This window comes from Filicampus tigris, chromosome 1, assembly GCF_054856515.1.
Source record: "Filicampus tigris isolate MCC_2025a chromosome 1, RoL_Ftig_1.0, whole genome shotgun sequence".
Lineage (NCBI taxonomy): Eukaryota > Metazoa > Chordata > Actinopteri > Syngnathiformes > Syngnathidae > Filicampus > Filicampus tigris.
In genome coordinates this window covers 13,372,775-13,388,594 of record NC_141217.1, presented here as the reverse complement: position 1 = coordinate 13,388,594, position 15,820 = coordinate 13,372,775, and the positions used below count along the sequence as shown (strand labels likewise).

Below are 15,820 nucleotides of genomic sequence, written 5' to 3'. Positions count from 1 at the left end.
ATGTATATATATATATGTATATATATATGTATATATATATGTATATATATGTATATGTATATATATATATATATATATATATATATATATGTATATATATCTTTAAACACATACACATATATTATGGCTGTCGCACGATTAAAAATTTTAATCAAGTAAATCACAGTTTAAAAAATAATTGAAATTAATTGCAATTTGAACTATCGCCAAAATATGCCATACTTTTCTGTAAATTGTTGTTGGAATGGAAAGATAAAAGACAAGACTGATATATACATTCAACATACTGTCCATATGTAATGTATTTTTTATCATAACAATAAATCCTCATGAGATGAGATGATTTTTGGTTAAAATCATTAACGTTCTTTCTTTGTTGGACAGTATATATATATATATATATATATATATATATATATATATATATATATATATATATATATATATATATATATATCAGGGGCGGAGCCAGAATATGGCTAATGGGTGGCCTGTGCACACCCAGGCCCACCCATGGGCAATATATATATATATGTATATATATATATAGAGAGAGAGAGAGAGAGAGAGAGAGAGAGTGCATCTGATTAACCCCATGAAACAATGGTAGTTACAATTTGAAAAAAAAAAAACATTTCTGGAGGAACATGTAAACTTCACCAACACTCCACGGTTCCGTTTCACATCCAGTGTAGTCAGAGGCGGGGCACTTAACATGCCTACACGTGCACGCGCACACCAAGCAGCTAATGAGACGCGCACGCGGGCTTCGCTCCTCTGAGAGTTGAGTTCAGCCAAACAGCTGCTCTGCTCCTGCATCAACGGGGGAACGCACTTCAGGAATTTGTACCTGCAAAGAGGCACCAGGCGCTTCTCCGCGAGTTCTACAGGCAAGGTGGGTCCGCTCGATTGGCTTCATTCACCTTCATTAATACGAGTTGACTTCATAAACGTCACCCAAAACAGTTATTTATTTTACAAGACGGGCTATACCCCCATTTCATTAATAACAGTTGGCAGGCCGTTAGAAAGCGATGTAACTTGGAGATTTTTGATGTGTTTTTTGTTGCTTGATGTCATTTGTGACAATTCAAAGCCATCCCTGTCAATTACCGAGTCATTACCTAATCAGTGCATTTTATATGGGTTGTAAACTCCAAGTGGCTTCTATAAAAATCCATACTCTGCTTTGAGTGAGTGTTCTCACTGGTTTCTAGGTTCATCTCAGAGATTCTTGGTGCCTATTTCATCTGTTTTTTCCTCTGAGTGTTCTAGATCGAGTGATTTCTTCTTTCTCCTGTAGTACTCGATCCAGTTTTGTTTGAACAAGAATCCTCATCAGAAACCTTTCTGATGAGGATTCCTTCTTGATGTCTTCTCTGTGATTTCCACTGTCCTCTCTGCGCAAATCATAGCGGCGAGATGTACGATTACGACCGCAGCTGTACAACATTTTCTGAATTTTACAGCGCAAGAAGCTAGCTGAAGCTTCTCCACACACAAAGATCGCAAATTAACTTAAAGTGCACAAGTCTCTAATAACACATTTACCAGAGCTGGGTATTTTGAAAAAAAAATTACGGACCGTTTATCCGCCTACAACCGGGGTACCTTCCGCCGTCCGTTTATCCGCCATTTTGTCCATGTTACCCGCCTATTGGCCTGTCCGCCTATGATTTCAAACGAGCTTCCTTAGCGTTTCCGACTACAAACTGCGACCAACTACCACAACATTTTTATCCGTCTAATGCCCCCCCTCAAAAAAACCACCTCATATTCGAACAGATGGTGCACATGATGCTATTATTTTGTGTATCTACATCATTCTGCCCAAACAGCTTTACAAAGCCTCACTTGCACATGCCAATAAAACAAAAACAAAAAGCAAGGGATTGGTAGAATTGTCATCTGTCACACCATCTGCCCCCCAACGAAATGTTTACAACATATGAAGGTAAAAGGCTTCATTCACCTTGCTGCCGTTAAACCTGGACATCTGGACAAGTTGACCCATCATTCAAATGTGTCCCTCTGAGTTTTTGGCTTCAGGAAATGAATAAAGAATACATCCTTCATATATGGCCGGTCGTAGTGTCTGGAGTTGTTTCTGCAAGTTCCACAGCAGCAGTGTTTACTCGGTATGTTTCTTTCTGAGATAAACGGACAGAATACAAGCTGCACTAACAGGAGTCGTCTTCGCATCTATATATTATTATTTATTTATTTTTTGCGCGCATCTATTATTGTCAATGTCTATGGTGTGACCCTGACGTCACGCGGCACACATCAAATTATAGACGATTACATACACGGGCGAAAATCCACTTCGTCTAATGCTTAATCCGTCTTTTTTTTTAATTTCCATTTTTTATCGTTTACCACCGGCAAAATGGGCGTACGTCATAGGCGGATAGACGGACCGGTCCGTCCACCAGGCGGAATGCCCATTTTGTTTGTACTGTTCTAAACGTTCTTTCAGCAACATTGGCTCTGTGAAGGTTCCATCTAAAACGCCAAAAAAGTGAGACATTGTGTCTCAAAGGACCATTTTAGCTTATAATAGGAACACGAGACTCATTAAAGTTGCTTATTCAAGACAAGAGAGTCATTATCATTTCAGCACATCCAGTGGAATGATTTGCTTCAGAGTTTCAGCCTGAAAGTAACAATATGAGCCTTTGTCATTTGATCAACAAGGCAGTCATACTTAAAAATAAAAAAAATAAGATGTTTGGGGCAAGCAGGCAGAACAGTGCTGGGTCTGAAAAACATACACATTGAAAAAGGTTTTTGATGAATTGATTACATTTTATTTCTTCAAGTGGTTACGTGAAATAAAATCACCTGGCTACTTCATCTACTCATATACCGGTACAGTACTTAAAATAGGTATCTGGCTCCAGATTATTTTATTTAGTTCAACCACTTGTCGAAATAAAATTGAATGAATTCAGCACACCTTTTTTTTTTCCCAGTGGACTGTAGTTTAGTAGCAGCTAGCTGCTTTGTCGAAGTGGTTGTTTCATTTGTGAACTTCAAGAAATCCAGCAATTCCTTTTTGTTCTCATATCTGCCGTCAACTCCTGGTTCCTTATAAAAAAAAACACTTTCAGGTACACTGAAAAAAATGATGTGTTGAATTTACTCAATTTAATTTTGTCAAGTAGACTGTACATACTTAATAGGGAAGTCAACCGAAACTTATTTTTTCAAGAAAATTTTCTATGCAAGCTCACTAGTTGAAACAAGGCATTTTGATAAATATTACTTTTGTGGAATAAGAGTTAAGCCACCCGTTTTTAGCCATCTCAGGGGGCGGCCATTTTGTCACGTCTGTCGACTGAAAATGACACCACAACTAATTAGGGCTCAGGTAACGACCAATCATGGGTCAGTTTGAGAAAACAGGTCAGCCGTGATTGGTCGTTACCTGAGCCCTTGTGATGTCATTTTCAGTCGACAGAAGTGACAAAATGACCGCCCCCTGAGATGGCTAAAAAGTAGTGGATTTTGCTGCTTAACTCATACTCCACAAATGCAATATTAATCAGAATGCCGTGTTTCAACTAGTGGGCCTGTTGGCAACATATTCTTTTTAAGAAATTATCTGCACCCAGATGATTTTATTTTGTGCAACCGCTTAACGAAATTGAGTGAATTCAAAATAAAATTAAATTCAATAGAGTGAGAGAGAAGCAGTCACATCACAGGACAAAACAGACCACAGGATTTGGATTTCATGTCAAGGCACAAACGCATGACACACACGCGGTTGTACTGTATATTTTTGTATGTACACAATCCTGATTTAACCTTGGCTAGCAAGCCTCAGGCCTGTTTTGTTACAAAAGACCTTTGTCTGCATATGACATTTGTGTCCTTTTACATTAGTCCATTTGCTATAGATTAAAGACCGTATGCAAGTATTTCTGCGCTGGAATGTCCTGTCTCCTGCCTCATTGCGATAATTCCCATCTTCTCCCAAATCTTTCGATGCCCATCTGCTGATTTTATATGGGCTCAGCGACTTCCTGTCTCAGGCTGGATGTTTAACTCTTTTATTTGGGGCTGCTGCTGGGCTTTTTCAACAGGCGCCGCTGCTAATTGAACTGAATCACTTTCCAAGCGTTGCCTGAGTGTGACACAGCGTGTGACATGAGTTGTTGGTGCAAACAGCGAGAGGTCACCAACAATCAAGGGATGCACCCAATGCACTGCTGGAACATGACCGTAACAGACAATTAAACTTCTCATTTTGATAATTATGGACGCAAAGGCTCTTTGACGAGGGTGGGTGAATTTGTGTAACTTTAAGTAGCACACTGAACAACTGTCGTATAAGGGAGATATTGAACAAACGTATGGGTATACTTTGACCCCTGCGGGTCAGTTTATGGGCTGTGATGACTTACAGTGCCGCAACCACATGTACAGACTGCAGAAGTTGTCAATTAGTAACGAGCCAATGTCAAAGTGCAGGATGAACTTCCAGACACCTGGAATACAATCAAAGTCATTTTGTAGTCCTGCTGTGTCTGCCTGCACTGACAAAAAAAGGTTTTATAGTTACTCAATTTTGTTTTGTCAAGTGGTTGACCACAATACATCATTTGGATATAGATACACGTTCTAAAGGGGGGAAGTCAACCCCAAGAATTTCTTTGCAATAATATGTTATATGCGTCTTCACTAGTCTAAACATGGCGTTCTGATTAATGTTGTATTTGTGGAATATGAGTTAAGCAGCAAAATCCACCCATTTTTAGTCATCAAAGGGGGCGGCCATTTTGTCACTGAAAATGACATCACAGTTGCTTAGGGCTCAGGTAACGACCAATCACGGCTCACCTGTTTTCTGAAGATGAGCCATGATTGGTTGTTCTCTGAGCCCTGAGTAGTTGTGATGTAATTTTCAGTCAACAGCAAGTGGCAAAATGGCCGCCCCCTGAGATGTACAAAAACAGATGGATTTTACTGCTTAAAGTGGAAGTCAACCCAAACATATCTTTTTCAAGAATATGTTCCCAGCAGAGCCACTAGTTGAAACACGGCATTCTCATTAATTTTGCGTTTGTGCAATATAAGTTAAGCAGCAAAATGCACTTGTATTTAGCCATCTTTGGGGGCGGCCATGTTGTCTTCTGTCGACTGAGAATGACATCACAACTGCTCACAATGACCAATCACGGCTGACCTGTTTTCTGAATCTGAGTTGTGCCGTCATTTTCAGTCGACAGAAGACAAAATGGCCACCCCCAGACATGGCTAATAACGAGTGGATTAACACTTATTCCACAAATGCAATATTTATCAGAGTGCCCTGTTTCAACTAGTGGGCTTGCATCGAACAAATTCTAGAAAAAAAAATGTTTGCGTTGACTTCCACTTTAACTCATATTCCACAAACACAATATTAATCAGAATGCTGTGTTTGAACTAGTGGGCCTGCATAGAACATATTCTTGTAAAGAATTTTCTGGGGGTTGACTTGCCCTTTAAATAGATGGATAGCCTACATTTTTAAAAGTAAATGTATAGATTTTGTCAGCAGTCTATAGAGGTTTTTTTGCTATAGATTTTTTGAAGCAGACTATACATCTAACTGGATGTAAACCGTGGGCTGCGAGTTTGACACCTGTGCTGTAGCGCCTGACATAAAACATGTGCATGTGTGGGTCCTTTTGCTTTAATCCACTGTGACTGTCTCGCATCACGTGCGATGCTTCAGGGTGAGGATGTACAGAATAGATCAAACTGTCAGCAAGTGCATCATCATCAATCAATTGGGTCACTTTCAAGCATTCAGCTGAAACCTGGTGACTATCTCAGATCCTTCAAGTGGAGGCTACTGTGGCAGATTTAAGTAAGGAGCTTTTAAGGTCGGAAATAAGGAGAAGTCTAATTATCCTTAAAGTGGAAGTCAACCCAAACATATTTTTTTTCAAGAATATGTTCTATGCAAGCCCACTAAGTTGAAGCAAGGCATTCTGATAGATATTGCGTTTGTGGGATAAGGGTTAATCCACTCGTTTTTAGCCAGCTCTTTGTCACTTCTGTCGACTGAAAGTGACATCACAACTACTCAGGGCTCAGGTAACGACCAATCACGGCTGACCTGTTTTTCTAAAGCTCGGCTGGCTAAAAACGGGTGGATTTTGCTGCTTAATTCATATTTCACAAACGCAATGTTAATCAGAATGCCGTGTTTCAACTAGTGGGCCTTCTGGGAACATATTCTTGGAAAAAATATGTTTGGGTTGATTTTCACTTTAAGGGATGAACGACAACTCACGAAAGTGTTGAAACCAGACTATGCTGAAATGGTATATGACTCGCTTAAAACTGACGAATGACTGCTTGGTGACCGGTTATACTGTAAAAGAAAAACAAAAAATGTCGGGTGAGCTAAAAATTTCAAGGCTTCAATAACATTTAAAGTTGGGCAATGCAACAATTTTTTAGCTTTTCCAGTTTTTTAGTTTTGTTTTGGTTTTGCAGTGTGGTGCGTAGTTGCTGTTTGATTAAATAAGAGGATGAATCAGTTACACAAGACCATTTTCCTGGAATATTAGAAAGAAATGTCGGATACGGTATAGTCCACATTTATGTAAGATAATAGGGCATGACTTTCAAAAGAATAAGAGAGAAGCTCACAGAGGTAATCGTCAAACAACCACCGCTGCTTTTACTGTATGCTTGTTGATTCCAAAGTTAGTGTCTGTTACAGTGATTTAATTTGGGCAACACGAAAACGAGGGAGGAGGGAGGAAGGGGTCAGCAGGGGGATGTTCATCCTTGTGATATGTCTCATGACTGGTGGACGCCCCCTTGCTGTTTGCCAACTTTCCCACAGAGTTCCCAGCAGTCCCAGAAGTGTTGTTTGTGTTGACAGATTGCGCCACGATTGCGGGATGCTGGGGCTGCTGCTCTGCCTGCTTCTCGCCTCTGTGGGCTGCAACACAATCCAGCAACTGGACAGCCAGTCAGGGAACAGACGAGCAGCAGGTGAGTCCCAGCACGGCATTGCGTCTGCCTACTTGGAAGTTAGCGGGCTACTTCCTTGCTCAAGGAGGAGACAGATAGGTGGTGCCGTTATCGTTCGAGGAGGTGGCTGCTTCATTTCTTTCATCCCTTGATTCTACGGTATCCCGTGCAAGTGAAAGTCACTGTTAAACAGGAAGTCAACTCAAACATATTTTTTTTCAAGAATATGTTCCATGCACGTCCACTAGTTGAAACAAGGCATTCTGATAAATATTGCGTTTGTGGAAAAAGAGTAAATCCACCCCTTTTCAGCCATCTCAGGGGGCAGCCATTCTGTCACGTCTGTCGACTGAAAATGATATCACAACTACTCACGGCTCAGGTAACGACCAATCACAGCTGACCTGTTTTCTGAAGCTGAGCTGTGATTGGTCGTTACCTGAGCCCTGAGCAGCTGTGATGTCATTTTCAGTATATATATATGTATATATATATATATATATATATATATATATATATATATATATATATATGTATATGTGTGTGTATGTATATGTGTATATCGTCGCTGTCTTGTGAAAAACACATATCTCCATTTTTTTTTTCCATTTTCTTATTTTTACATGAATGGTGTTCCCGCGTTACAGACATCGCATTAATGTGAAAATTAAAAAGGTTTCCAAAATTGGTGATAAGTGTTTTTCACAGGACAGCAACGATATATAAAAAAACCCCAGATTTGGATGATTTTTTAAAAAATGTAAAGAGCGTATAAAATGAAGCTTCAAAATGCCCGAAATCACACCCATCTGAATAATGTAGGCAACTTTGTCAAGCAAATTTCTTCTGCCAACACGTTTGAGTCGCAAAGATATGAGTAAATACAGGAGGAAAAACAAATGGTGAAAAACACTTTAACATCATATCTCCACAATTCAGTACTACATACCGTTTGCGTTTATTAAAAACACAGAATTAAAGCAAGAATTCACAATATTACAATTAGATGTTTTGGCCTGAATAGAGGCCAGCTGAACAAATGTAATGTCTCCCTTCTGCCTGTTTGCCTTTTTGATGCTTATTAAGCCGTATCGGCCGCCATGTTCCCATCGCCTGCAGACGGCAATCAATTTTGCTTGGTGGGCCGACTGTCGGCGCTTGTGTGTTTGACGAGGCGTGACAGCTGTAGGGTTACTCAACACGTGTCCTGTCAAAGCTAACTTTGAAATGGTTAACACCCTTCAGGTACAGCTTGCATGGCTGAATGAATAAGAATGTTCGCACGTGCATTTGTACTGTATAACCCGTATAAGCACGCTTACATTCATCTGACTAAAGGACTCCCTGCGTGCAGGTGAGGTTGCCGTGACAACCAGGCCTCACATCTACAAATGCCGCTCGCCCAACATGCAGGTGTTCACCTGCTGGTGGCATCCGCTCACCAACCTGACGGAGGGAGAGGAAGTGACCTACGTGTTGACCTATTCCAAAAAGTATGAACACGCTTACTATCTTTGTAAATGGAAACATGATGCAACCACTTGATGACTCCCCGCAGGGCCAATACGCTGGAATTGGAGGTGCTGTAATGAAATGAAAGGGTAGAAAAGATTGCTGTGATGATTTGTTCCTTGTTCCATTCAGCAAAGAGCCCAAACGTGAGTGTCCAGACTACAGGAGCGCCGGTGCCAACAGCTGCCATTTTGACCGCAGCCACACGTTCGTATGGAACATCTACTGCATGAACGTCACGGCTGTCACGGCTCGCCAAAACTTCACTTCGCCACAACACTGCCTTGATGTGGCCGACTTTGGTAAGGACGAATGTGGAAGCCCACGTCAAAGTCGGCTTTATTGCAAAATAAGATCGTACAAATGAATTGAAATGATGAAGAAATACAAATGAAAACAAGTTGTAAACATTTACTTGTACAGTGGTGCCCTGAGATACAAGTTGATAGTGTTGTACTGAATAAATACAGTAACAACATACTTAAATAGAATGTAAACAAAGAGTTTGTGCATTGTTATACATTCATTGCCTCTTCTGGTGTGCAACTTGTCCATTGGGGGCAGTGTAATACAGTCATGCAGACACAATCAAAGAAGAGTTTCACAACTACTTTAAGTGACCCAGTGAGCTGCAGTAATATACAGTGGAGCCCTGCTTAATCGTGGTCCGGCACCTGCGGATTTACAGATTTTTTTTTTTTTTTTTTTTTCCATTTTTTAAAAGTTTTTTTCTTTTTGTGGTGGGGGGGCAGCAACCCTTGTTTTTCATGGAAAACGTTCATTGATGGTTTAGCCCCACTTTTTTTTTTTTTTACGGTTAAAAAACATTTCCGTTTTTTTTCTCCAATGCAATTAGAATCAATTGTACGTGGATTTTCGGGATAGGGATCGAGCCAGCCTACGGCCATCAGACGTTTTGCTTTATTACCTCTCTGACAGTTCAGACCGAAGCTCCAATCAACCTAACTTACCAACTGATGGATGCCGGCGGGGACGAGATAGGTTATGACGTGCATCTCTCTTGGGTGTACCCGAGGCCCGCAGACCTCATGTACGGCTGGATCACGTTGGTGTACCAGTTGCAGTACAGACAAGTTAGGGAGCCTGACAAGTGGAAGGTGAACGAGAGATATAACGGAGAGACAGCAAAGTGCTCCGCGGGATTCTAGCTGAGTTTTGTCCCATGGACTGCAGGTCAAGGATTTGCTGCGAGAGCCTCAAGTCAAGCTACTCGGCCTTCCCGTCACTGACTACGTGCTTCGCGTACGGTGCCGCTCGCTCAACTACGGCTTGTGGAGCAACTGGAGCCAGCCACTGCTGATGAGCATTCCCACCCAGGCACCAGCAGGTATCATGTCCGCGTCGATGTGAGCGTGCGTGTATGCAGCTGTGGCAGTGGGGGATGGACATCATTGCCTTTGTATCTGCACCTTTCGGTTCCATCCATTTTTCCAAAAAGAGAAACGTTTGATTGCCAGCCAATATAGATTATTCTGACTGATCGTTCAAGGCCTTACATAATATTGTTTTATGACTATATAAACACAAAAACTACAAAATTAAAGATTAGACCCTTTTTTTTTTTTTTTTTTTGTAATCATCAATAAAATATGGGTTGGTTTCACCAAATAACCTATTCTGGACCAAAAAAGGTATATTTTACACACATCAGTGACTTTGATGCTAGTACTGCTATTAATATTGTTCCCCTGCTGCCATCTGCTGCTTTTCTCCACCGTTTCCCATAAAAAAAATAAAAAAACATGGTGAACGGCAATTGATGTTGACGGCGCTCGTTAGGATTCCGGTTCGGATTATTTCTGCTTCTCCAATGTCTGACTGTGCGCCTCACCTGCACAGAATATAAAAGGAACGAGAGTGATCAGTCCCACAACAGCGCAAACGTCCATTTCAAGGGCCCCACGTGTGCAGATCCTTACATACGTGTGTTGCTAGTCGAGCTTGGCTTGCTCTGACCAACCAGTCATAGGACCTGAGGACCAATTTGAAGTCTGAACTGACGATGCTAAAACTGTATAATTGAAGTTACATGTACTAACAGTACTTTACTTATTCTGAAGGCTCTGGGGAAATTAGATTGAATTGGCAACACTTTGAGGGTGAAATCTGATAAGACAGAAAAAAACATTATTTACTGGAAGCAGGAAACCAAGAGAAACACTACGAAAAGAGACTGTTGGAAATAAACTAACAGAATTTTATGGAGCCAAATATTCTAATGCAGGTTGTAACTGAAATTCACTGCTTCTGCTCTTGTTCACTATGTTCCCTTCATTGTGGCAGACAAACTGCTGGTGGTGATTCTGTTGACGAGCATCGGCATCGTGGCACTGTTGGCCGTCGCCGTGCGTGCCATTCCACAATGTGCGAGGTGAGAATTCATGTTTCTCTTCTTCATGTGCAATGAAAAGCTCCCCGGTAGCTTTCCTTGAAATCTGGCACCACCCTGTTTTACCATTCAGAGTGAAAGACTTCTGGCCACCTATTCCGAAACCACGCATCATCGGCATTGACCCGAAGCTTTTCAAGGTACACACGCTCCATCCTCTATGCATCCTCTGTCTTTTTAAAAAAAAAAAAACCTCTTGACTATAATATTAAATGATATCATTTTGAAGTTGTATTTTTGAGAATGTACCCTCAATTAAAACTAAAAAAGAATTGATAAATGTGCCTTTCAGGCAGAAATGCTGCTAATTCAGTGTTGCTCCTCAATCCTATCTGGTGTCCAAGGTCCCTTTCCTCTCCTTCTGTTTGCTAGTTTTCGGCCCAGTTCTTACAAATCTAATTGGAAGTATAAAATGGGGCCAGAGATGGCAGATTTTTTGTGTGTGTGTGCTCACATTTAGCATGTTATACAAACTGTTTTAACAAATAAGAAAACAAATGGTTTTTTTTGCCAACTCCTTTCTCCTCCAGGAGAAACTCATCCATGCATTCATCTCTAGTAGACTGGATAACTGTAATGGCCTTTTAACAGAACTTTCCATAAAAAGCATTAAACAGCTGCAGCTCATCCAGAACGCTGCTGCTAGAGTTTTAACAGATCTGAACACATTACACCAGTTTTAAAGTTTTAAAGTCTCTACACTGGCTTCCTGTCACTTCCAGAATAGTTTTTAAAACTCTATTGATTGTTTACAAATCCCAGAGCAGTTTAGGCCCAGAATATATCTAGGATGTGTTCAAAGAATATAAACCCAGCAGGGCCCTCAGATCCAAGGACTCAGGTCAGCTAGTCCAAACTAAACATGGGGAGGCAGCATTTAGCTGTTGTGCTGCAAAAAAGTGCAACAAACTGCCAGTGGAGATAACATTTTCACTAAATGTAGACGCTTTTAAATCCAGGTTAAAAACATTTCTGTTCTCATGCGCCTATGCATGACAAAATGGCCGCCCCCGGAAAGGGCTAAAAACGGGTGGATTTACTATATTCCACAAACGCAATATTTATCAGAATGCCTTGTTCTAACTACTGAGCCTGCACAGAACAAATTCTTGTAAAAAAAATATGTTTGCGTTGACTTCCACTTTAAGTACGTAAGTACAGTGACAAAGTATTTGTCCTTTGTTTCTTCCCATTGCTGCTACTCATGATTTTTGCTTCCCACTCTCTGTCTTCAGAAGGGTAACTTGGATGAAATCAACCGTTACCTGACTAATTTCCACGGCTACATAGCTCCCAGCTTCATGGACACCGAGGTGTGGGAGCGGGTGAGCCCCGACAACATCTATCTCGCCACGGCCTCAGACCGCACCATTCCCACCGAGTCACCCAGCCAGGTGATGGATGCCTTCACCGTCCCACACGACTCGACGCCCACGGCAGCGCTTCATCAACTCGTGAGCCAGCCTCCAGCGACGTTCACGCAAAGCCCGTACTACATGTGTCCTGCTCAATCCTTCTCGCCATCCTCATGGCCTGAGATTATTAACCTGCCAGAGAGCAGCTACAGCACGATGGGACATCCAAGCGCACCCCCGCCCGCTCTTTCCACTACCTGCCCCCCGCAGGATTTCTACAGCTGTGTAAAGCTGTGTGAGAGCAGCGATGAGCTGCAATTGGTGCCGTGCCTGCCACCGGCGTATTGCGAGCTCCCGCCACTCCCCAAGTCTAATTTACATGCCGGCGTAAAGGAGGAAGATGAGAAGCTGGCTGACTACCAGGCCAAAAAGGAAGATGCTGCTATCACCAATGAGAGATGAGTGGATTGAAAGATGTGCAGAACCACAAACACATTTGGATTTTGGTGGATTAAAGCAGTGAATCTCAACCAGTGTGCCGGGGCACATTAGTGCGCCGTGAGAGCTCTTAAGGTGTGTCGCGGGAAAAATTGTCAAATTTCACTTAATTGGCCAAAAGAGTATTTATTTGTAACAAATAACATTGTTCATCCATCTAGTTTATAGGGCCAGACAAAAAAAATTAAAGCAACACTGGGCAAGTATTTGACCTTAATAAAAAATGTTCACAACTCTTTTGATGAAACATTTACTTACAAGTAGTTGAATGGGACTTTTGTCATGCCCTGGAGGGGTCTCTATGGTTTTTACTGGCACTACGCAACTTTGAAGAGGAAGGGAGTAAACCTGACACACACAAAAAAAAAATACAAATGTCCCGAATTGCTTTAAGGACGGGAGTCGATTCGAACGTCTACGCGCTATTACTGGTGTCATGGCAGAGCCCCAAAACAAAAAAAAAAAAAAAAAGTATTGTTTGAACAAAATTAGATTCATTACCTCATCGCTATTCATCTTCCACATGGCCACTGGAAATAGAAATGTAATTCAGTCCAACTTGCAGGCCAGCGAGAGCTCAGGATTTCACGACACTACGCGCCGGAAATGTGGTTGACTTTTGTCAAAACACTACCGCTTTTTTCCACATGGCGACGCCTTAATCAACAAAAACGGACATATGACAGTGTTGCTTAATTTAGCTTCTTCTTTATCTTAATTATCTTCTAATAGATGGCAGAAAGTATGAAATCTATTCACTTTTTGTAACATTTTTGTTTGGTGGTGTGCCTTGAAATTATTTAGACTTAAAGCGTAAGTCAACGCAAACGTTTTTTTTTTCAAGAATATGTTCCCAGCAGGCCCACTAGTTGAAACACGGCCTTCTGATTAATTTTGCATTTGTGGAATATAAGTTAAGCAGTAAAATCCACTCGTTTTTAGCCATCTCTGGGGGCCGCCCCCACAGATGGCTAAAAGCAAGTGGATTAAAACTTAGTCCACAAACGCAATATTTATCAGAATGCCCTGTTTCAACTAGTGGGCTTGCATAGAACATATTGTCGAAAAAAAAATGTTTGGGTTGACTTCCGCTTTAAAATATGTGCCATGGCTCAATAAAGGTTGGGAATCACTGCATTGCAGGAAACATGTTGACTTCATTAGAATATTGGATCAAGAACTCCGCATTAGTGGAGAAAAGAGGACATTTGTCTTGTTTTTGTGAATCATGCAACCACTTGACTTTGTCTGATTCCAAGAGGAATCAATCACTTTTAGCGGAAATCGTGAAACCATCAGTTAATGGAATCCTGCATATCCGTGATGCTGGAGGCCTGCTCCATCATGACATCAATTGTCACATGAATCTGGATTGCAATCGGGAGGCGGCCATAAGTAGGAAACTAATGACAGAAGTGAAGTTTCACAAGCATGGCCATCGATTACGGGGAAAATGAGAAGACCCTTTTTTTTCCCCCCCTGCTAAGCCCCCCCATTCAACAAATCCATTATGAAATAATTTCTATCTCTAAAGTATAGATCAGTCAGCATACCAGATGCGCGTCATCATGACAATGCCACTCAGCCCTCCGTCCCCCAGTCGACAAACGTCATCGCGGCCCTTCATGATTCACTCCGGGGACTGCTGCCGTGCCCCTGTTCACAAGTGCTTGGTTTCATTGTCAAGTATAATTTGGGGTATTTTCAATGCTGAATAACCAGACTGTGCTTTATGTGTTAATGTGTTATGTAATACATTCTATTTCCAAAAGATGTTTGTGAAGAGGAAGAGGAGGTTGTGCAAGAGTGCCTATCTGATATGATAATTACTGTATAATCTCTCATTGAACTCCTTCAGAAAATTCCCTTATGTAAAGCCGTCTCCTGGACATTTCAAAAAACAAAATTGTTCTAAAGTCAGGTTTATGAGGTGTGTCATAAAACTTATATTCAAAAGGCAAACTACGATATTTCCCCTTCTATGTGGGCCTGACAATCAACCAGCACGTCCACAAAGGTATCCTCCAGCATTTGCTTCAAGATGAGGTGAGAGTTGTGGTTGGACAACTCGCGGCTGATTCACCATGACAACACACCTGCTTACAATGCCCTGAGCAGTTCCTGGCTGTGAAGAACAGAGCCCTGCTGGAGCAATCTCTCGAAACCGAACTCACCCACCCATGGTGATTTTTCCTCTTTCCCAAGCTCAAGGGGACTCGTTTTAAAGACATGAATGATATCAAGATGGAAGTGATGACCATGGATCACACAAATTTCCTTCCAGGAATGCGTGAAGGTATGGTAGAGAAGGCTCGGAAAGTTTGTTAGACTCCAGGGCGATTACTTACAAGGGGAAAAGTTGTAGTTTGAATCTGAATCATAGTGTATTTTTTTGTGACACCTCATATGATTCTACCGCATCAACATTTCTCTGACAGTTCGGCCTCTTCCCCTCTGTGGATGTCCAGTTGATGTTCCAGTTCATCCTCAGGTTTTCAGCCACTGTTCTGTGTTTAAATGTTTCATGACACAGCCTCTTTAAGTGGACTTATTTTAAAGGGCAAATAAAGATGTGCCACAGTGATCCATCGGCGCAGAGGTAATTGCTAACTATTACTGTATATCGTTAGCCTTGAGCACTTCATGGCGTTGCATTTAGATTATAAATAGAAGCCAAAGTTGTCAGCTGACTGAAAATGTTGTTCCTTTACGAGATGAGGAACTTTGCTCCGAGGAGTCAGATGAATCTAATTAGAACTCTTGCTGAGTTGCTGTGTTAAAGTGGAAGTCAACCCGGACATATTTTTTTTCAAGAATATGTTCTGTGCAGGCCCATTCGTTGAAACAAGGCAATTAAGCAGCAAAATCCACCCGTTTTAAGCCATCTCTGGGGCGCGGCCATTTTGTCACTTCTGTTGACTGAAAATGACATCACAATTGCTCAGGGCTCAGGTAACGACCAATCACGGCTCCCCTGTTTTCTGAAGCTGAGTTATGATTGGTTGTTACCTGAGGCCTGAGCAATTGTGATGTCATTTTCAGTCGACAGAAGTGACAAAAT

At 41.5% G+C, this 15,820-nt stretch overlaps 1 protein-coding gene across 1 annotated transcript; it reads left to right on the top strand.

Annotated features, from left to right (window-relative positions):
• Positions 1-720: 720 nt before the first annotated feature.
• Positions 721-15,344, top strand: crfa4 (cytokine receptor family, class I receptor 4). The gene is made up of 9 exons (XM_086031749.1): positions 721-895; positions 6,893-7,005; positions 8,339-8,477; positions 8,629-8,798; positions 9,436-9,614; positions 9,691-9,844; positions 10,801-10,888; positions 10,980-11,046; positions 12,142-15,344. Exons 2-9 carry the CDS (start codon positions 6,912-6,914, stop codon positions 12,721-12,723), a joined length of 1,473 nt encoding a protein of 490 aa, XP_085887875.1. The 5' UTR covers positions 721-895; positions 6,893-6,911; the 3' UTR covers positions 12,724-15,344.
• The last annotated feature ends 476 nt before the right edge of the window (positions 15,345-15,820 follow it).